The sequence below is a fragment of the Ichthyophthirius multifiliis genome, assembly GCF_000220395.1.
Source record: "Ichthyophthirius multifiliis unplaced genomic scaffold scaff_1120509249410, whole genome shotgun sequence".
NCBI classification, from domain to species: domain Eukaryota; phylum Ciliophora; class Oligohymenophorea; order Hymenostomatida; genus Ichthyophthirius; species Ichthyophthirius multifiliis.
The window spans coordinates 13,032-35,925 of NW_004087739.1; the positions used below are offsets into that span (position 1 = coordinate 13,032).

Genomic DNA, 22,894 nt, shown 5'->3' on the forward strand with positions numbered 1-22,894 from the left:
TATGATTCAGCCTCAACATCTTTAATAAATACAGTTTTATCTTACATTAATTAAATTAAACTTTAACTTAACTAATTTTAATTATTATTTTCATTTTTATTTATTATGTTTTCAAATATTTTTATTCCATATTCACATTTTGGCCAATCATTATTTATTAATCCATTACATAAAACATAGTTTTTTCCTTTTTCAAGCTAAGTAATTTACGGACAATCATTTTCCTTATAAGTATTATATAAATAATAAAAATTACTGCTCTTTAAATTTCCAACTACTAAATTAAATGAATTATATTATTTTATTTCACTTTAGATTTCTTTTAATTATTCAATTCGTCTATTCTTCTATATTTCTATCTTCTTTTAAAAATTAAGTCTCTAAAAATCTATATGTTAGGTTTCCTCTACCATACTTTATTTAAGTTACGTCATGCCATTTGTCTGAGTTATAATTTGTCAAAAAAGCTATTATTCTCTGAAATTTTATTGTAACCACACCATGTTCCTTTTCCTTCCAAATCTAGGCCTGCAATTATATTTTTGTCTTCTTAAAAAGTATTTAATGATGCTGTTTTTTTATCAAGTTTTTCGTCTCTATTAAATGATAATACAAAAGGTTTATTTGAGTTTGGATGAGGTATATGAAAAAATCTATACACATTTTTATACTATTAAATTTATCTTATTTTTCAAATATTCTAGATATATTAATAAATTATATATTTATTTATTATATTTATAAATATAAATTTTATATTTATTATTTTAAGTTTTAATATTTTAATATTTAAAATTAATATATAATATAATTTTTTGATTATTTATATAAAATCAAATTTATTTCTATCATTAGAAAAATAAAATATAATTTTAATACTAATATTATTATTTAAGAATTTATATATAATAAATGTATATTATTTAAATCTTTTTATAAACTCATATATTTATAACTAAAAATAATAATTAAAAATATTTATTTAATAATAAAATAAAAAACAAAATTATATTTTTCTATAATGACAAAATAATCTATTTAAATTTATTTCATATATACTAAATATAATATTGAAAGTTTAGACTATAATAATTGAATAGTAAATTAACTAGTTTTAATTGAATATTTTTTTTTTAAAAAAATTAAATAAAAAGCTAATACAATTAATGTTTTTATTTATATAATTTATATACAAGCATCGAATTAAAAATCTCATTAATGATTATGATTATATATCAGAAGTATAGTTAAGTTATTTTTAAGATTTTAATCATTATTATGAAAATTCCTAATAAATTATATTAATTCTTCTTAAAGGCCTGGAGCATTTAAACCAAACAAAAATATGACTTTTATCAATTAAAAATATTATTGGCTACTTTAGTTATCTAAACAAACTACTTGAATAATATATTTATACAATTTTAAAATAAAAAGCCTAAATCATAAAACATAATAACAAATTTAACCTATAATAAAAAATCCAGAATAAAAATATGAAAAGATAATAACTGAAAAATAGTTTGTAATTTAAAAGCTTGATCATTATCTAGTGAATTAACTGAACATGAAATCATAAATAAATATGCAAAATCTGATTAAATGTCGTTTAATACTTATACCAATAAATCTTTATATAAATTATCAAAAGTTTTAAATTTAAATATTTTATATTGAAATAAAAGTTATTAGGTATTTATATAACTAAGGAGTAAATAATTAATAAAATTAAGTCTAAATAAATAATCATAATTTAAAATAAAATAAAACATATTAAATATTTCTTCTATGTTATCTAAAGAAAGATTAAAAAATATATTTGCATCAAACATAAAAATTTTAGATTTAGATACAAATTGATAATAAATATACAAACATAGGTAAAAAAGAATTTTACTTAAATTAAAAGATATTTAAGAAAATTAATTTTAGTAAAAATATATTTTGATAAATATTTTAAAGGAAGTATTAATTTAAATAATTAAAAATTATTATATATAAATAAATATTAAGTTAAATTTGAAATATTAAAATATATATAATAAATATAATAAATATATAAAAAATAAAATATAAAATATAACAAAATTTATAAAAAATAAAATAATTATGCTTATTAAAATAAATTATAATATTATTTAAAAAAAAAATATATAATTAAAAATATTAAATTTGTCAAACATTAACTATATATTCTTACAAAGATTCAATAAAAGTAATAATTTCATATTAAGCTTCGGAATTAATAACATTATCTTTGATAGCATCATAAAGAAAATTAGTAAATTATTAAAATTCATCTATTTCAATATCAAATTTATTATGAATTTATTAAATGTGAGCAAAATAAATCCTTTTTAGAAAAAAAATATTTAATGATATAATTATATACGTTAATAAAAAAAAAGTAAATATATATAAATATATTTATATAGTAATATTATATATAAAAAGATTTATATGTTTATTTATATTTAAATATATATATATATTTATATATATATATTATTTATATAATTATATATATTTATATTAATATATATTTATAATTTTTTTTTTTAATTTATATATATAATTAATTAAATTATTTTTATATTATTTTTTATTATAATATTTTAAATATTTATACATATTTATTTATAAAATTTTAAATATTATTCATATACATTTTATTCATATTATTAGATGTAACCTTTTTCATAAATTTTACAAATTTCTTATTTATTTTATGTATATTATATGTAATAAAATAATGTCTTATATTTTTGCATTGCATTACTTTTTCAAAAACTTAATTAGAAATTTTTTAAATACATTCTAATCCTCCTAATTTATCGAAAAGTGTTAATTTAGTGACATCTTCTTTAATTTAATTAAAGTGTCCTTCAATTTAATTGGTTAATAATTTATTTTCAATAATTTATTCAAAACTTTCTTATAATAATTTTATATAATTTGTTACGTTTTCACATTTTATGTGTCCAATTTATTTTTTTTTATTTTTTCTATCTTAAAATATATATGTCAAATATTCTACCATTTTATATTGTTTAAAATTAAAGTCTTTTAATTTTTCTTCATATAATATTTTGATTGCTATTTATATAGTTTTGTATCCTCCGATTTTTTAAAATAAACTATTTTAGCTAGGAATTTCTGTCCATAAAGTTTCTAATAGCTAATTTAATTAAATAATTCCCTCTTCATCTAAATTAGTATTTTTAATTATTATTTATTATAATTAACAAAGTGCAAATTCAAATATACTTGGAGGTATATCTAATTAGCTATGAGTTTATTAAATTTATTTACCTTTATAATTTTTTTCTTAACTACCAAACATTAAAGATAAGTACAATGTATAATTTTATTTTAGTTTATTAATTTATTCTTTTGATTTATTTACATAATATTTCTTTGTTTCCTAACTAGTTAATAATATATCAAAATAAATTTCTATACATTTTTATATGCTTTCTGACCCCCCACATTTTTCGAAAAGGGATTTCTATATGTTTGAAATTAATAAGTTTTTGGTACTATCTAAATGTTTTATGAAATCTTAAATAATATTATTTTCAATTTTTAAAGAAATACAAATTTATTCAAAATGCTCTTTTACAATTGTAAATTAAAATTCTTATATGTTTAAACCTTAATGAGCTTATTTTATTTTTTTTAAGCTATTTTTGCTAATTTTGTAAAAATAAAAATCTTTAAATTTAATTTTTTTAAAAAAAAATTACTTGTATTGTGCTCCTAAAAAAACTTTCAAAAAATCAAACATATTTTATTATAATTCTTGTTTATTAAAATTTTAGCTAAAATAATCTTTTAAATTAATATCATTTATTATTCTATCAACAATTTCTTAACTTATTATTTATATATTTTATTCCCCGCCCATTTATTCATATAAGCTTTTATTTTAAAAAACTAAACTTTATTATTCTTAATTTGAAAATGGGCATTTTATCTTTATTTACTTATCACTTTATTAAATAGATTTTAATAAATCAAGTACTTATTCAGGGCAGAAAAATTTAGATTCGCCTTAATACTTAATCATTTGATTTTAATTTATAATAAATAGATTTATATTGCTATTTTCAACATTTACTTTGTATTTTTTTGATATTTCCTAGTCAATGTCAGATAATAAATATATATTTACATTCCCTATTTCATCCTTTGTCTCAGAATTATTGAAAATATTCATATACATATATTAATTCAAAGACGAAATACCAAAAATTACACTTTAATATTCATAATATTTAGATTAGTATTCAGAAAATTTCAAAATTTATTCCTTAACCTCATTAATATTATTTTAAAAAAAAAATAAAATCAAATATTATCCTATAAATTAATTAGATTATATTTTAATAAATTAATTTTTATAATATGATATTGTTTAAAAATAAGGAGCTGGATGCGCTATAAACTACTCTAATTATTAAAAAAAAAAAAATTAAAAATATTAATTTTATTTATTATATATATTATTTTTAATTAATATACTATTCTGTATTTTATTAAGTAATTCAGTATCTGATTGAGAAGAATTATCAATATCTGCAAATTAGCAATTACCCATTTGTTATGATTCCTTTATCTATTATATTCGTTTTTTTGTTTTGTTTTAATTTTATAATGATATAATTATATGTTGATAAATATAATTTTAAATTAAAAAAAAAAATATATTATTTTTATATTTTAATTTACAAAATTTAACATACTATAGATTTAAAAATAAAATATATCAATATTATTCCTAAAAATAATTGATATATTTATTTAAAATTAATCAATATTTTGTTATAATAAAATTATACATATCATATTTAATAATATAAAATTAACATTTATTAATTTATTTTAATGGAATAAAAAGTATAAGAGTTTTTAACTTTAGAAAGTACATTATTTAGATTAAATGAAAAATGTTTTAAAATATGTATTGGATAATCAAAAAGTTAAAATAAATAATATGTAAATTAATAGTTATTATTGTTAAGTTCTTAATAGGATCAAGCATAATATTAAAATGCAGTTTAAGAATTTGAATAATGTATTAAAAGTTGCTCATATAATTATGCTTCAGCAAGAAATTTCGTTAAAGATAATTTTATAAAAGACATGAATACAGTAAATGAAAAAAACAACGAAGTTTACGATTCTTTTTGCAATTATGATTTAGATTATAATGATGTTATTAGCAAATATAAAGAAAAAGAATATTAATTTGAAAAATGATTTTTTTAATTAGATAAAAAAATATTTAAAGATTAATTTAAAAACACAATTTATTTTCAAATAAAACGATAGAGTTAAAATGAAGGCTATAAAATTAAACTGAAATCCATTATTATATTTTTTTTCGTTATTTTTGTATATATATAAAAAATAAATAACTAAATTTTTAAATTAAATTTTATTTTGCCTCCCTCCCCCCACCCTTTATTAATTATTATTAACAATTTTTTTAAAAAAATGTCTGCAATATTAAAGAAATTTCACAAAAAATATCACGATAAATAATGATAAATGCAATAAAAGCTAATTATTTAATAATTTAAATTAATACAAAAAAAATAAAAAAAAAGCTAAAAATATTAATAAAAAAAATAACATATAAAAAAATAAAAAATGGAAGAAGACCTTTGTGATTTAGAAGACCTTATTTAAGGTAATGAATTAGCCGACGAATATACTTAAAATGTCCGTCTCAAACCAAACACAATAAAAAAGCGCCCTAAAAAGTAACTAAAATAATCCGAATAAAAATAAGATACATTGGAACATACAGCAGATGATTCCGAAATAAAATTTAGTAAAAAAAATAAAAAATAATAAAAATAAATAAAAAATAAAAAAGATTAATCAACAAATACATAATAAAACACAATTATCCCTGGAATATAAAATGTGTATGTAAAAACATTCGGATGTTCCCATAATATAAGCGATAGTGAATTTATGATGGGATAATTAGCCGAATATGGTTATAATTTAGTTGAAAATGAAAAAGAAGCTGATATTATTCTCGTAAATTCCTGTACTGTAAAAAATCCTTCACAAGATGCTTTCATGACAGTGGTAAAATCTGCAAAACAGCAAAATAAGCATATTGTAGTAGCTGGTTGTGTCCCATAAGGAGATAGAAATATCCCCGGACTAGAAGACGTTAGTGTGATCGGAATTAGTTAAATTGATAGAGTAGTAGAAGTCATTGAAGAAACCTTAAAAGGAAATACAGTTCGTTTATTAGGAAAAAAGGCATTACCATCGTTAGATTTACCGAAAATCAGAAAAAACAATCTTATAGAAATGTAAACAAAAATAAAAAAATATAAAAAAAAATAACAATAATAGTATTCCAATAAACACAGGATGTCTAGGTAGTTGTACGTATTGTAAAACCAAACATGCTCGAGGAAAACTAGGAAGTTATACACTAGAAGCCATATTGGCTCGATGTGAATAAGTATGTGAAGAAGGCGTGAAGGAAATATGGTTAACAAGTGAAGATACAGGAGCTTATGGTCGAGATATAGGAACTGATATATCGGAATTATTAAAACATTTAGTAGAAAAATTACCTAATGATGTCATGTTGAGAATAGGAATGACAAATCCTCCTTATATTTTAGAACATATGGAAAATATATCATTAATATTAAACCATCCGAGAGTATTTAGCTTCTTACATATACCAGTTTAAGCAGGTAATAATACAGTATTAGAAAATATGAATAGAGAATATACTAGAGAAGAATTTGAATATGTATGCGATTATTTGAAAAAAAATGTACCAAATGTTACACTTGCAACCGATATTATTTGTGGTTTTCCTTCAGAAACAAATGCTTAATTTGAAGAAACAATTTCTTTGGTCAAAAAATATGAGTTTCCGATTATTAATATAAGTTAATTTTATCCAAGACCAGGTACTGCGGCTATGAAAATGAAAAAAGTACCATCTATAGATGTTAAAAGTAGATCTAAAAAAATAACTGAAGTTTTCGAAAGTTTCCATAGATGGGATTATTTAGTTGGAAGTATTTAAAAAGTATGGATTAATGATAAAGAAGAAAAAAAAGGAAGATAATTTTAACTTGTTGGGCATACTAAATAATATGCCAAAGTATTATTGCCTTATAATGAGGAACTTTTAGGTTAATCAGTACTTTTCAAAGTTGAAAAAGCTCTCATGTGGCATATTGAAGGAACTATTTTGGAAATTAATCCCAAAGATTAGGTTTAGGTTGGGAATGATTATTTTAATAAATATGTTAAGATTGAAAAATCGAAGTTAGAAGATAAAGTTAAAATTATAATCTAATAATAGATTTAAGAAGAGCTAGAACTAGAGTAATAAAATGCAACTAGAAGTCGGTAAAATAATAATAATGAAAAATCTTTTATTAAGTAATATGGAGTTTTTATTATAGCTTTTTATTTAATTCTTTGTGGAATTTTATAAATGTATTTTTTGTGATTATTATTTATTTTTTAAATATAAAAATATATTTTTTACTTAAGATATTTTACATCTATCAAAAAGAAAAAAAATAGAAGTAAACAAAAAATCAATAAAATATGCCAGAACAAAAATACTAATATTTATCGTACCTAAAAAAAATATTAATTTATATATTTAAACAACAACAACAAAATACCATTTAGTACGCCAATTATCAAGTGATTAATTAATTAAATTATTACAAAAAACATTTAAATCTCCATCATTACTAATCCCTTAAGGGTTAAATCTTTGATAAAGTTCTTAAATACACGTTTCTCCTTTTTAAAAACATTACATATTTGACCCTTCACCCTCATACATCATATTTACCAAAATTAGAATTTCATCCTAATGTTTTTAAGCTGCTTAGAATCCTTTAAAAAATAATTTCCTAAATAAACCAAACAATTATCCATCAACACCACCTAAAATTTCCAAATATTCCGAAATAAGTTTAAAAGGCAGTTTTTTTTCTATATGAACCCCTCCTTTTCCTGGAGCACTAGAAAGGAAAAACCCAAAATCAATGTGTACAATATGTCCAGATTTGTGTAACATAATATTACCATTATGCCTATCTTTGATTTAAAGAAAATAGCATACTAAAGAATAAGCACATAGAGAATGCAAAAAATTATATTTGGCACTTTAAAGATTTTAAGAAGGAAAAATAATATCAAAGAAATCTCCGAAATTATTTTTTTAAGGAAAATCTTACCACATAGTACGTTTTAAATGATCAAAAGTGACTGCATTTGGCACCATTTATAATATACCAGCTTATTAAGATAAAGAAACTATTTCGTAAGGGAAAAGACTTAAAGGAAGTTTTTATTTTTTAAAGATTTAATGAAATTAATAAATTAATTAAGTAGCGAATTATTCCATTTTAATATTTTCTTCATTTTTTACTATTATTTCGATTAATTTCCATGTTTTTAAATTTCCAAATGGAGAGTTTTCTCGAATTCTTTCTTCTTTTTTTATAAAATCTTCACCAAAAATCAATTATTGAATATTTTTTTCTTTATTTTAACTTATTATTTCATCTTATTTTTATAATTAATTATGTTTTTATTCTTCAATTTATTTTTATCTTTATTCTAAATCAATATTTATTTTCCTATTTGTATAATGTTCAATATTTTCCTTAATAAAAGAACTATTTTAAAAATATTCCCCTTTATTCTCAAAGCAACACGATTATTTACAAAAAGGATTATCTTCTTCTCGAGCTTCTCGATTTGTAGTAAAAGGAAAAGACAGATAATTATCTATTTCTTATTCTTAAAAAAGATTCTCTATTTCATGAAAAAAACTTTCTTCAGGTCTATAAACTTCACAACAAATTGAAAAGGGAGATCGCTCTTTTGAAGAAAAAAGCTTTGTTTCTTCAACTACAATATTTAAAATGTTATAATGTCTTATACTTTTCCATACAAAAGGAATATATACAGCCGAAGGTAATTATTTATTTATTATTTATAAAAAATGCCTTAATGCAATATACTAAGGTTGAGCGTTTTTTAATTTTTCTCCTATAAGTATTAAGTCATTCCAGAAACTTAAATTACTAATAAAACCATCTTTTTATATTAATATTTAATTTTATGAATTATCTTATTCTAAAATAGATTCTTCAGTATAATTACTTAGTATTATATCTTTTGCTTATAATTTTTCTTTTATTTGTATCATATTTTCTGTCCAATTAGATGTTCCATACGCTTATATTTATTTTTATATTTCCTAATTAGGAAATAATTATTCCCTTTTTTAAGGTAAATATGTACTAGTGTATACTGTGGATAATAATTATTTGTTCATATAATAAATCGCAAATTAGTAACATATCTCTTAAAGCGAATTTAATAGTCTTTTTTAAAAAAATTAATTTTTTTATTTTTTATTTTTTTTACGGAAATATATTCAAACTTTTCATGTAAAAAAATATATAATGCGCAAAATAAAAATCAATTTTTCCAACTTTTAAAAGAAAGTTTTGGAATTACTTATTGCTTAATTGATTACGAAAAGCAAAATAATTACATATTTAAGGAACGAAAAATTCTAAATCATCTCTGCTGTGGTTTAAGTGTATAAAATCTGGGTTTATTCTACATTGTTTTAATAGCTTAAATAAAATCTATTGATCTTCTTCAATATAAAACCTTACTAATATTTGCAAAGGACTTAAAATAACCTGTATATTCTATTTTTTATAAAATGTAGTATTTATTCTTTTCTTTAATATTTTTATTTTACATTTTAACTTTTTTTATAAGCTTATATAAATTATTTTTTATTTTATTTTTATTATAATAATTATTTAGTTATTTATGTTGATTATTCTGAAATAAATTATACATCATCTTCTTCTTACTTTCATATATTTTATTTTAAAATAAGTATTATTAATTTTTATTTTAATCTTAGTTTACATTAATACAACAATTAAAACATCTTAATAAGAAAAACTATTTTTTATTTCTTTCGTTATTATTTTAAAATTAATACAAATCAGTCATTTATTTAAAAATCAAAAACTTAATATTTATTCTTTATTAATATTTTATATATTGTTTTTTAATAATTAAAAGAATAAAATAGATTTATTATTAAATATATATTTTTGGTTTTAATATTTTTTATCAATTATTTCTTTTAAATATTTATTTTATATCCCAATTATCATATCATATATATTCATTAAAATAATATTTATATAAATTTTAATTGAATAAAATTATAAAAGTAGTAATATATATTTTTAGTTATATAATATATATATATATATATATAATATGATAAAATTTAATTAAAAATATTTTTGAAAATTTAAAGAAAATAATTTAAAGAACTTTATATAAAAAAAGAAAACTAAATATATTGAAAATGAATTTATAATATTTTATTTAAATGCAAAAATAAAAAATATAAAACTAAATATAAAAAAATATAAAAATAAAAAATATAAAATATTAATTTTATATAAAAAAAAAATATTCATTCAAACCAATTATTATTATAATTCTTACATTTAAATTAGATTTATATTTAAATCAGTTCCATTTTTATTATATTTATCTTCTTGTTTTTATAAAATCAAAAATACTACTACTAAAATTACAAACCCTAAAATAACATCCATATCAGAAAATTTACCAAATCCACTTAAATATCCTATAATAGCGTATATTCCAACAAAAAAGTTTATTGAAACACTAGAAAAAGTTATTTTTTAGTACTAAAGACACCAAATAAACAGATGATTAACTAAAATAGCAACAACACCGATTCCAAAAAATATTAACCATTAGAATATAGAAGGTGAAGTTAGAAATTAAATAGGAAAGAATGCTGGAATAAATGGGACCTACATAATAGTATATAAATGAACTAAAGTACTAGCATTTTAACCTTTTGTTTTATTTAAGCAAATTCCAACAAACCCAAACAATAATCCAGATACAAAGCCTCCAAAAATGCCATAAAAATAATTTTCTTATTCATTATTATTATCATTACTATTAATATTTTATACTATTATTAATGCTAATATTTAAACAATTAAGCCTATTAAAATTTATTTTCTTGTTAAAGAAAAAGATTAATCATTTTTATTTATTAAACCAAAAAGGGTAAAAAATAACCAGCAAAGCACAAAACCAGTCATTGTTGCTTATTATCCAGTATTTTCTATAGAATATATAAATAATATTAGACCTAAAAATCCAGAAAAGCCAGCTAGTTTTCCTAAAAAATTCAAATATTCATCTTACAAAAATGGATCAATATTTTCAAGACGCATCATATAATAGTTAATTACAAAAACTACAAGAAATAGTATAAAAGTGTTTTCTATAAATGAAATATTAGAATTAAAACATTACATTATAAAAAAGATGAATGCTAAAGATAATATGAATAATAATTATATCAAAAAATCTCCTTATGTCTTTTATTAAATTTTATTTAAAAATGTGTTCAAATTTAATAAATAATTTTATCTAATACTTATGTCTTTTACTTACATTTTTTTTTAATAAAAATTTTTATAATTGATTTTTATAAAATATAACAAAATATAAATTTAATTTATATTTAAAAATTTATTATATTTATAAATATTAAATTAGCATTTGTTTAAATAAAAAATATATTTAAAGTAATAAATAAAATAAAATATTCTACATATTATAAATAATAATTATAATTATATATTTATATTTAAAAAAAAATACATATATTTAAATTGTATAAAAATATAAAATAATAAAAAAAAAATATAAATTAAAAACTTTTATATAATAAAAATAATAATAAAAAAAATAGAAAATATAATAAAAAATATATAAAACTAATAAAATTAAGCAAAAAAAATATATAATATTAATAGATTAAATTAAATTAAATTAAATTAAATTAAATTAAATTAAATTAAATTAAATTAAATTAAATAAATTTCTTTCATTTATAACTATTATTTGAATGTTATACTTAAGAGCTATTTTTTGTTACTACATAATTAGCAACTTATTATTTTTAAATACTTTACAATTATTAACTACCTAAATAATTCTATTAATTTTTTCCATTATTCATGTCATTATAATTTATTGATTATCCACTTTTTTTTCCATCAAAAGTACTATTATTATCTCCATTATGATCACTTACATTACCATTAACTTTAACTGATTCTGTAATAATAGAATTTTTTAACCAACCATCATTTTATTAATTTCCTCCTACAAACTTACTTTTTTTAACAATTTCATCATTTGCGTGTAGAGATTTCCTTATTTCCTCTCCACTTCTTATAATTGAATTTCTTGCAACAAATCCATCTCTTAAACTTTCAATAAGTGCTCCTTAAAGAATAATTTTTGTAATATGTTCACTACATTTTTCTTATTATTTTAAATAGAGAATTCCTTGATTTTACAATTCGCCTATTTATGTTTATAGAGATGCATTTTAACTTGTCAAGTTTTAAATTTCTTAAGTAAGTTATAAAACTTTTGCATCAGAGTATTTTTATGAAGAAAGGCTTATTTCTAGTTATTAATATTTATTTCTCCATAAAATTATTTCTTCTTCTTTTCCTCTCATAATACCTTTTTGTTTTTAAAATTCCTCTGCTAATATTTTTAAATCGTTCTTATATTTTTAAATTTCATTTTCAAATTAGATATATTACATAGATTTATCTTCCAAAACAGTATATTTCTACTACCATTCTTGAATTTCTCTTTCTCTAATATTCAGAAGTTATTTAAGATTATTATTTTCAGATTAAAATATACTAATTTAATCTATTTATTATTCATATTAAGAAATTTTAGTACTATATTATACCAATTAACTATTCTAAAATTCAATTTTACTTCTCAAATCTTTATTATTTTTCTCACATTCATTCAATTTAGTTTCATATTATTTATAGCTATAAATAGAGCTTTCGATTTCTACTTGTTTTTTTTTCAAATCTTCATTTTCTTTACTTAATCTTATTAAGATTTCTTTATTAGAATTACTTTAATTAATCTAAATTTAATAATTACTAATTTCATTCCTCAAGTTTTTCAAATCATTATCTTTTTAGGCTATAATTCCATTTAAAGTTTCCATTTATTAAGTTAAAGTATATAATCTAGACTCATAAGAAGCCATAATCGATAATTTTTATTCATTTTCTCCAATTAATTTTTTCAAAGAACTATTCTCTTAATCTAAACTGTTTACTTTTCTCTAAGTAAATTCTAAAGTTTGACTCATTAGAGCTAATTTTTCCTCTATATCCTTATAGTTTATAATTTTAATTTCCATTTCTTATACTTTCTTATGTTTTTTAATATTGTCATCATTAATAACCTCGCATTTCTAATTTAATTATTAAAAGATTCTCTCATATTCTTATAACTTATTCTTATAATTATTTAATTCATTTTCATATTATGATCTTTGTTTTATATAAATGTTGCATTCTTCAGTAATTTTTACATTAACATTACTCAATCTATCAATTTCTTTATTCATAAAAACTATTTTCTATTCATAATCATTTTATCTGTTTTCATACATAAGTACTTTGCTTCTCCATTCGTCTACTTCTTTTCCTTTTTAGGATAATTGCTTATTTAGACGCTCCATTTCGATAGAATATTATTAGATTTATTAATTAAATTACGTTAGCTTTATTTAATCTTATTGTCTTTCGTTTATTTATATTTTTGTTCTGTTATATTGTTACGTTAAGTTTTATATTTCTATTTCTTTTTGTTATAATTAGTTTCTCAGCAATTCTATTTATTTTATTAATTAATTATTTTCTATCCTAATATTTTCTAGTTCGGATTAAACTTAGGCTTATTTACCACTTTTTTTTACGTTTTCTAGATCTTATTATTATCTTAAATTGGATAATTCATTTTCTAGTTAACATATTCTTTCATTGTTTTCTACATATATTATCTTTTCTTTTTCTGACACACGTTCAGGTTTATTTTAGGCTTTTCTCAATTCAATTGTTAAATATTCATTTTATTATTTTAACCTTTTTTACGTTTTTTTTTTTTTTTTTTTTTTTTTTGTACATTAATAATTATTCATTTAAATATTATATTTGTTAAGTGTTTTCTACTTGAACTACTTTTTCTACGGATTTTTCTGGTCTATTTTATAGTAAATGAATTTATTAATTGAGTGATTCTATTTTTGTTTATAGTCTATTTTTTAAATTTTAATGTATTTATATGTTATTTTTTTACAAATATATTTATTCTCTAAGTTCATTGATATGTGTAACGTTTTCTACTTCTACAATCCTTTCTTGAATTTGCATAGGTATTTATTTTTCCATAAAATAAACAGGTACTTACTAAGAAACATATGTTTAGACTGCTTATACTGGAATATAAGTAGTTTCTGTTTATCCGCTTTATAACATTTAAGATTATACTAAAATACGAGAATTCGATGACACAGGAATTTCTTTTTTAATTTTATTAGAATTTTATTTTTTTATATTTTAATTTACTTTGTTAGCCTCCTTATTCCATTACTAAGTTTTATTATGATCCAAGTCTTGATGTTACTAATTATTATTAAGGGGCTTAATAAACTAATTGTTGGTGTGATTATTGTTTATTTAAAATGGGTTGCTAAATTATTTGTGTATGTGAGCCTTAATTTTATTAAAATTAATTATTTGAAGGACTTTTTAAACGAGAATTATTAAGTGATCTATTCCTTTCAGACATTTTATTTTATTATATATTTTTTTTAATTTATTAATTTTTAATTATTTTTATTTATTTGATTACTTTTTATATAACAATAGAATAATTATTATGGGTGTTAAACAAAGTTTTTTATAAATATTTATATATATCTTTTTATAATATTTTATTTGTTAATTAAAATATATTAAAAATTAATCACAAAAATTAATTAAAAATAATGCTTTATATAAAAATTAAAATTACTTTAAGTTATATTAAATTATAAAAATAAAACTGTTTTTAAAATACAAATCATTTATTTATGAAAAAAAAAAATTAATGTATAATATATTAAATACTTTTTATTAATTACTAAACATATTTTAATTAAATGAAAAATAAAAATAGATTTTTTTTTTTTCATAGTAATTATTTTGTGTTTAAATAAAAAATAAATTACACATATTATAATTAAATACCATTAAAAATAAGAAAATATTATTTCTAATCATAGTTTAAATATAATTAATATTACTAAAAATTCTATATATACATTAAATATAAAATAAATAATATTAGTGGTTAATTTAATCTTTTTGAAATATTAGTAAGAATAATATTTATTATAAATTATCTTTCTATACTAGCTATACTATATGCATATGATTTGATTTTTATTTAAATACATGCACATATAAAAAAATTATCTTTATTTTACATAAATTACATATTATTTAATTTTTATACATGTTTTTAGGAAATGGTTATATAAATGTATTTTAATATTCTTTTACTTTTCTCTTTGCAATAATTATAATAATCCCTTTATGTAAATATAAAAATTATTTTAAATATGATATTTTATTTAATAATAAGATATTACTAAAAAAAAATATTATTATAATATTTTATATTGTTTAATTATATAAATATTTATGTTTTATTATATTTTTATTTTTTCATTTATTTTATATTATATTATAAATATTGTTGTATTTATTTTATTTTGTTAATAAATTTTTAAATAACTAAAATTTTAAAAAATCAAATATTATATTCTAAAATAACACATAATTAAATATGGATCATATAAAAAGTATAGAGTAAAAATAAAAAAAAATATATATAATAAAAAAGAATTCATGATATATATATATGTATATATATTTCTTTTTAAAATAAATAACTTAAACATTTAAATAAATTTACATGAATAAAAATTAAAATTAAAAAATTTAAATATAAACTAACAAACAACTTAATTATACTTATTAAAAATAATAAGTTATGAAATCTAGTTGTGATAAAACTATTATAGCACTGTAAATATCCTTGAATAATAATACAATATTTTAAATATTTCAAGTTTTTATTATACTGTAATCAATAAATAAAGCAAATAACAAAGTTAATCTTATAATATTAAATTTATAATAAATTAATCATATTCGAACTGAGAATAATCTGATAAAAATAATAACAATTATAACAATAGAAATATTATAAACAATATATTAATATGATTAAAGAATTATTTAGTAAATTAAAACAGTTATTTCTAATCTAACATTAATGAATTCCTCATTTTAAGAAAATGCTTTAATATAATTTAATTCAAATAATAGACTTTCCATTTAAATAAATAGTTATTATAAAAAATAAATATTTAAAAACCATTAAAATAAATGAAGAATATACTAAATAAATGATTACTTTTAAATAAATTGTCAAAAAAACTTATTAATTTAAATAATAAAATTTAATTTTTTTTAATAAAATAAATAAATTTAATTCTATTTATTAAAAAGATATTTTCTTAATATTTATTAAAAAAAATTATTTTTAATTGTTTTATAAATTTAATGATATAATAAAAAAAGTTTTGTATTTGCAATTACATGTTTTTTATTTTAAATTTATAAATGAATTAATATTATTTATTTGTTTTTCTTTTTAATTAATTTTTGTGAACAAAAAATACATATTTATTTGTATTTTATATTCTTTTATTAAAAATTATTTTTTTAAAAGTTAAAATAACAAAAAAAAAAAGAAATAAAAAAATAATCATTAAAATGCATCATTTTTTTCTTCTTACAATTCCTAAGTAGTTAAATTCATTTTTTATCTCGAAAAATCATCAATATTTAATCCATCAACAATTTTAAACTCAAAATTTTCGCAAGTAACAGGAAAAGAATAAATTAAACCAGCCGGCACCCCATAATATTATCCGTTCGAATAAACAGCCATAGATACAAATTACCCTTATTTAGTTCCAAAATACCAATCATATAAATGATCTTTTACCGCATTAGCTGCACTCATAACAGATGAATTTTATCTCAAAGCAAGCAATTCACCCCCTCTTTTTTAAACTCTTTATATAAATTCAGTATTCAAATACTAATCATCATTAACTATTGATCTAATATTTTAACCTATTTTAAAATAATATATATATATATATATATATAATTATATATATATATATATATATATTTACCATTAACTTATCCATGATTAACATCTGGATATTAAGTTGTAGAATGATTCCCCCAAATAATAATGTTTTTGACATTATTAATATTAACTTTACATTTTTCAGCAATTTAGGCTAATGCCCTATTATGATCAAGTCTAGTTAAAGCACTAAAGTTTTATTTAGGAATACTTTTTGCAGTTTCAGCTAATAAAAGACAGTTTGTATTCGCTGGATTTGCTACAACTATACTTTTACAAGTCTTCTTGGCTACTTAATCTAGAGCTTTTCCTTAAGTAATAAAATTTGTACCGTTTATTTTTAGTAAATCTTTTCTTTCCATTCCAGGTTTTCTTGGGACTCCTCCTATAAATACGACAACATCAGCATCCTTAAATAATACTTCTGGGTTTGAACCTGAATTTACATCTACAAGTAAAGGATAAGCCCCATCTTATAATTCCAATTCAACTCCTTTTAGTATTTACTCACATTAAGGAATATCCAAAAGACGTAAACTTATTTTAGTATTAGGACCAAAACATTAACCTGTCAAAAGTAAGGGTAAGAATGCATAACCTATTTGACCTGCAGCACCTGTTACGCAAACTATGAGTTTTTTTTCGTTTTAATGCATTTTTTCTTTATTTTTATTTTTTTTATAATAAAAAATAATTTTTTCTTATATTATTTTTTTCTATTTATAATATTTTATTTTTATCATTTTTTGAAATAAAAATATTATATATGACATATTATTTTTTATTTTTTTTGTTTTTTTTATATAGTTTTATAATTAATTTTTCAATTTTAATTTATATTATTTTATTCTTCAACTTAAACCCATTCATCATCTTCGTTTTGCTAAATAAATAAATAAAAAATTAAATGATTTATATAAAAATATTTACTTAAACAATCACTACTTAATTGTTATTATTCTAAGTAGCTGATGAAATAGAAAGTTAATTGCCTTAAAAATTCCAGTTTAATCTCCATACAGGTCCATTAAATTAAATATTAATAATTTAATGCTCTATTTATTAATAATTATTATTATTTTAATCGTAATTTAATTTCCAAACGACAACAATTTAATCCTATTAAAAATAAAAAAAGAATATTTAAAATTATTTTTTTAAAAAAATACTTCTGAGCAACTAGCTATTATATCATATTCATATTAAGAAAGGGGAGACCAAGCCACATCTCTAATCCAATCATTATGAACTCCTATAATTTCATATATTAAATTATGCGAAAGTTATCCATTTTGAATTTCTAAACTCCAAATTTTTAAAGTTTTATCGCAACTTCCAGTTATTAATTTTGTAAATTTATTGTTACTTTTTTCAACTTAATCAATCTTTATATTTTTTATCTTTAAAATAAATAATTTTTATGTTACTGTAAAATCATCATCAGCTTTAAATGGTTCCCAACATATACAATTTACTCCTAATTCATGTGCTTACCAAGAGTATTCTTGCATATTTGAGTCTTAAGTTCTTAATACTAATAAATAAACTTTTCCAACTAAAATTTAATATTATTAAATGTTTTTCATTTTATTTAAGTTACCAGATGATCCACATGCAATATTAAAACCACATTCATATGGAGAAAATTATATATAATTAATAGATCCTTCTAATTCTTTTTTCCAAATAGTTTCCCATATTTTTTATTAATTATTTAATTATTATTCTTTGTGTACTGCAACCTTTTTTTTATAAAATAAAATTAATATAGATATTCCTATATTTTTTTAGTAGAAAATAAAAAGTAAAAAATAACATTTTTATCATATGAACATGAAGCTAAAATATTTCCAAAGTGCGGATGAGCCCAATCAATTTTCCAAATAGGACCTTAATGACTATTAGTATTTTTATTTAAAAAATTACAATGAATATTTGAATTAATTTACACTTTTTGATTTCCTACTACTATTTTATTTTGGTCTTTCATTTAATTTTAAAAGTCGAATATATGAATAAAACCATCTTAGGAACAAGTAGCTATTTTTTTTCGATAATAATTATATTGTATATCATGCTTTTCAATTGTATATTTTTAAAATTTTATTAATATTTAATTTATCTTTAGTAAATTTAAATTACTATTGTTCCTTCATGATTTGCAAAAAAACTAAACTAATTTTATTAGCTTAAAGCAACAGATTCTTACTTATAAAAAATAAATATATTTTTTAATTAAAAAAGATTAATTTCATTAATAATAATTTTTTATTTTTTTACAATTATTTATGAATTTTACATTTTTTTTTCTTTAATATATAAGCTATATTTTATTAAGTTTTATTTTGACTTAGTTTATTTTTTAAGATATATAATTATTAATTTTTAAATATTTACAAATGAATATGTCTTAAAAAAAACAAATTATTAATAAATAAATGAATCTATATTGAATATATACATAAATTATATAATAAAAAAAATATTTAAATAAATTAACAATATTAATTTTTTATCGAATAAAAATTATTGCTGTATTTCTTTATTTAATAAATTTTAATAGATTTTTAATGTTATTATTTCAAATATTGTTTTCATTACGATTTTTTTAATTTTTTATATTGTTATTTCAAAAACGTTGATATATGCTATTAATTTTAATTAAAATTTATATAAATATAAGTCTATTAATTTTATAAAATATTTTTTAATTATTACTAAAAAAAATTAGAGTATATTTTAATTTGTTTAAATTTTGAAAATTTCTAATAATGATATTTAGATTAAAAATTTATTTTAATTTTTAAGAAAATATGCAATTATTATTTATCAATTATTTATAAAAAATAAAGAACTAATATTATAAATAATTATTATTAGCATATTAATAATTATGGAAATAAAAAAATTATCTATTTATTAAAAATTATAAGAATAAGTTAATTTTAACTTTATATGCTTCTTGATAATATTTGAAAAGAAACGGATATTGAAAGTAAATTTTATGAATAATAGTAAATTTAAAAATAAAATATTAGGAATTCAAATATTTGATTATGTGTTTGTATAAGCACAATATGTATAATAAAAGTAAATCAATAATATATATTTAATTTTAATTTAAATATACTAATATTTTTTGTGTTTTAAAAATTCTAAATCAATTTTTTGTAAAAATTTAAATATATTAAATATTTTTAATATTAATTTTTTTTATATTAAAATAAAAACAAGTAAAAAAAAATCATTATATTTTAGTAATATTTTGATTTTTCATATTCCTTAAAATATCCATAATAGCTACAGGGTCTTAGTTTTTAAACAAATTTTATATTTCTTTAGTTTTACATCTCATAAAAACATTAATTTCATTTTCATTTTCTAAAGTTGAAGGAATAGTCTGAATTCCCATATCTTATAAATTTTTATATTGATTTAACTTATCTTTTATTTATTAATTAGACTATTCTATTTAACTAGACCATTATAGATTAGAAACCGAATATTCATGTCCACAAAAAATTTTAACTTATTTATTATTAATTTTATTAATTTTTTCCATATTTTCTAACATTTGTTTACCATTCCCTTCAAAAAATTTACCACAACCACCAATAAAAAGTGTATCACCAGTAAACAAACACTCATCTACTGTAAAAATATTATACTAATACTCTTATTCTTTAATCAAAGTATTTTATATTTAATTATTTTATTATAAATAATATAAAACATGTCCTGATGTATGACATGGAGCGAACAAACATTCTATTTTAATTCCTTCTTCTTCATTTTAAATAAACTCATTATTTTCATTTTTTTCAAAAAGTTTATTAGTTACAGTACTTATATATTGTCCATCTTAAGCTGAAGCATATATTTTTATATTATCTGTTAATCTTTTAGCATTATATAGTGTTTCTAAAAGCTCTTAAGGATTTCCTATATGATCATGATGCTTATGTGTATATAAAATGTGAGAAACCTAAAGATTCTGAAATTTATTTAAAAAAGCCATTATGGCTTGAGTATCTGCCGGATCAACTAAATAGCATGGGATATAAGGTTTTTATTAATTTTAATAAGAGTAAAATGCATATGAATAATTGCATCTAAAAAGAGGAATTGATATTACTTTATAAAGATTTTAGTTCATTTTTGTTTAAGAATTATATAAATTATTAATTTTTATAAAAATATAAAATTATAATTATTATTTTATTTATATAATTTTTCTTTAGTTTTATATTCTTTTATGTTAAAATATATATTTAGAATTATATGGGTGATATTAATAAACTAAGCATATTCTTATTTATATCAAAATATTAATAAATTAATGACACTTAAATTAGTTAAATAATTATCGTAAATAAATTTAATTAAAGCATAATTATAAATCCATATTATGATATTAAAATTTTAATTATCATAAATAATAATAGATTAATAAACAAATATTAAAAATTTAATTTAATGAATAAAAATATAATATTTATTATGTAAAAAAAAAAAAATTTTGATAAAAATAAAATTTAATTTTATTATTTTTATTATATAAAAAATATTAATTAAAGTATTTTTACATAAAAATAAATGAATACTAGATACAATTTTGTTAATACTTATTCGCCTCCTCCCTCTCATATGATTAGGAGACCATTTAATTATTAACTTCCTCCTCATTATCATAATCACAAACATTATAAAAATTAAGTAAACTCTTATAATAATATAAATACTTTTAGCGAAAACTAATACAGTAATCCTTAATAAATAGGCTTCGACCCTACAAGAAATTATCAAAATTATCGTAAAAAAAATAATAATTATACATGGCTATATTATTAAAAAAATAAAAATGAGTAGGAGTTCCTGATAATTGGAAAAACCATAATACATAATTCTGAATATCAATAAAGTTATCCGGAGCTCTAAAAAAATGATTTTAGTTAAGAGTCCCTATATTGGAAAAACTATCCTTATGGAGGTTAGCATGCAACTAATTTTTAAGATTAAGCAAGTTTATAGTCAGTTTTTCATTTAAGATCAGAAATAGATCGCTTGAGGAACTTATTATGTTAAAAGATAGAAGAATGCTAATTCAATAAAATAAAGTACCAACAATAATAGTTATATAGCTGTTATTAACAATAATAACGCTTTAAAAACAGACAAGTTTGTTAAAGAAATATAGTCAAGGATAGAGTACTTAAAATAAGAGTTAAGAAAAAAGAATTAAGAAGTTGAAAGTATATCTTAACAAAGAAAAAAGAAATAAATAAATTATAAATAATAATAATAATAATATGGAATAGAAAACTACGAAAAAAATAGAAATCATCCTGAATAAAATTTCGAAAGAAATAAATTTTTAAACAGAGGTCGTTCAGAAGAAAAGAATTCACATTTATAAAAACAAGTGAATACAAAGATTTAAAGCAACGATAATTATTAGAAAAATGCTTAAAGTTATCGTTTTAACTAATATGATAATAAATTTTATAATAATGAGAAATATCAACAAATTTATCCTTTTAATACATAATAAGGATAAAATGCTGAAAAATTGGCTTTATTGGAAATGAAATAATTCAAGAAAAAATAAATATAAGCGAATAATTAAAAGAAGAGGAAATTAAACTTGCAAATTATATAAGAGATTTCCAAA

At 18.1% G+C, this 22,894-nt stretch overlaps 6 protein-coding genes across 6 annotated transcripts, besides 32 other annotated features; 2 read left to right on the top strand and 4 right to left on the bottom strand. All coding sequences in view use genetic code 6, as the record gives it.

Annotated features, from left to right (window-relative positions):
* The first annotated feature begins 705 nt into the window (after window positions 1–705).
* Window positions 706–771: a microsatellite.
* Window positions 751–793: a microsatellite.
* Window positions 794–2,029: 1,236 nt separating this feature from the next.
* Window positions 2,030–2,076: a microsatellite.
* Window positions 2,032–2,076: a microsatellite.
* Window positions 2,035–2,089: a microsatellite.
* Window positions 2,044–2,106: a microsatellite.
* Window positions 2,107–2,411: 305 nt separating this feature from the next.
* Window positions 2,412–2,548: a microsatellite.
* Window positions 2,458–2,547: a microsatellite.
* A 53-nt stretch (window positions 2,549–2,601) lies between the features above and the next one.
* Window positions 2,602–2,664: a microsatellite.
* A 1,816-nt stretch (window positions 2,665–4,480) lies between these two features.
* Window positions 4,481–4,523: a microsatellite.
* A 1,132-nt stretch (window positions 4,524–5,655) lies between these two features.
* On the top strand, window positions 5,656–7,507 carry IMG5_001960 (hypothetical protein; the record flags this gene model as incomplete). The annotated part of the gene is made up of 3 exons (XM_004040038.1): window positions 5,656–5,839; window positions 5,885–6,338; window positions 6,382–7,507. The coding sequence occupies 3 exons, from the start codon at window positions 5,656–5,658 to the stop codon at window positions 7,505–7,507; spliced, it is 1,764 nt and encodes a 587-aa protein (XP_004040086.1).
* Window positions 5,841–5,876: a microsatellite.
* Window positions 5,841–5,883: a microsatellite.
* Window positions 5,844–5,883: a microsatellite.
* Window positions 5,844–5,909: a microsatellite.
* Window positions 6,335–6,372: a microsatellite.
* IMG5_001970 (phosphatidylinositol 4-kinase, putative) lies at window positions 7,476–9,361 on the bottom strand (the record flags this gene model as incomplete). Its single annotated transcript, XM_004040039.1, has 2 exons — window positions 7,476–7,641; window positions 7,689–9,361. The coding sequence occupies 2 exons, from the start codon at window positions 9,359–9,361 to the stop codon at window positions 7,599–7,601; spliced, it is 1,716 nt and encodes a 571-aa protein (XP_004040087.1). The 3' UTR covers window positions 7,476–7,598.
* Window positions 9,362–9,827: 466 nt separating this feature from the next.
* Window positions 9,828–9,884: a microsatellite.
* Window positions 9,885–10,457: 573 nt separating this feature from the next.
* Window positions 10,458–10,513: a microsatellite.
* Window positions 10,458–10,515: a microsatellite.
* Window positions 10,458–10,516: a microsatellite.
* Window positions 10,464–10,499: a microsatellite.
* A 1,107-nt stretch (window positions 10,517–11,623) lies between the features above and the next one.
* Window positions 11,624–11,668: a microsatellite.
* Window positions 11,669–11,795: 127 nt separating this feature from the next.
* Window positions 11,796–11,903: a microsatellite.
* Window positions 11,842–11,901: a microsatellite.
* A 30-nt stretch (window positions 11,904–11,933) lies between the features above and the next one.
* Window positions 11,934–12,000: a microsatellite.
* A 4-nt stretch (window positions 12,001–12,004) lies between these two features.
* On the bottom strand, window positions 12,005–14,807 carry IMG5_001980 (viral a-type inclusion repeat protein; the record flags this gene model as incomplete). Its single annotated transcript, XM_004040040.1, has 5 exons — window positions 12,005–13,672; window positions 13,928–14,093; window positions 14,134–14,265; window positions 14,308–14,530; window positions 14,577–14,807. Coding segments are annotated over 5 exons (2,418 nt in total), but the record flags the coding sequence as incomplete, so codon positions are not given.
* Window positions 14,104–14,129: a microsatellite.
* Window positions 14,534–14,574: a microsatellite.
* A 6-nt stretch (window positions 14,808–14,813) lies between the features above and the next one.
* Window positions 14,814–14,868: a microsatellite.
* An 824-nt stretch (window positions 14,869–15,692) lies between these two features.
* Window positions 15,693–15,735: a microsatellite.
* Window positions 15,736–16,554: 819 nt separating this feature from the next.
* Window positions 16,555–16,607: a microsatellite.
* A 144-nt stretch (window positions 16,608–16,751) lies between these two features.
* IMG5_001990 (malate dehydrogenase nad, putative) lies at window positions 16,752–17,879 on the bottom strand (the record flags this gene model as incomplete). Its single annotated transcript, XM_004040041.1, has 2 exons — window positions 16,752–17,201; window positions 17,267–17,879. The coding sequence occupies 2 exons, from the start codon at window positions 17,877–17,879 to the stop codon at window positions 16,828–16,830; spliced, it is 987 nt and encodes a 328-aa protein (XP_004040089.1). The 3' UTR covers window positions 16,752–16,827.
* Window positions 17,215–17,262: a microsatellite.
* Window positions 17,880–18,046: 167 nt separating the features above from the next.
* IMG5_002000 (WD repeat protein) lies at window positions 18,047–20,896 on the bottom strand (the record flags this gene model as incomplete). The annotated part of the gene is made up of 8 exons (XM_004040042.1): window positions 18,047–18,106; window positions 18,154–18,342; window positions 18,393–18,608; window positions 18,651–18,778; window positions 18,824–18,965; window positions 19,040–19,121; window positions 19,173–19,263; window positions 20,806–20,896. Coding segments are annotated over 8 exons (999 nt in total), but the record flags the coding sequence as incomplete, so codon positions are not given.
* Window positions 20,408–20,446: a microsatellite.
* Window positions 20,897–21,686: 790 nt separating the features above from the next.
* Window positions 21,687–21,766: a microsatellite.
* A 43-nt stretch (window positions 21,767–21,809) lies between these two features.
* On the top strand, window positions 21,810–22,452 carry IMG5_002010 (hypothetical protein; the record flags this gene model as incomplete). Its single annotated transcript, XM_004040043.1, has 2 exons — window positions 21,810–22,036; window positions 22,093–22,452. Coding segments are annotated over 2 exons (267 nt in total), but the record flags the coding sequence as incomplete, so codon positions are not given.
* Between the last annotated feature and the right edge of the window lie 442 nt (window positions 22,453–22,894).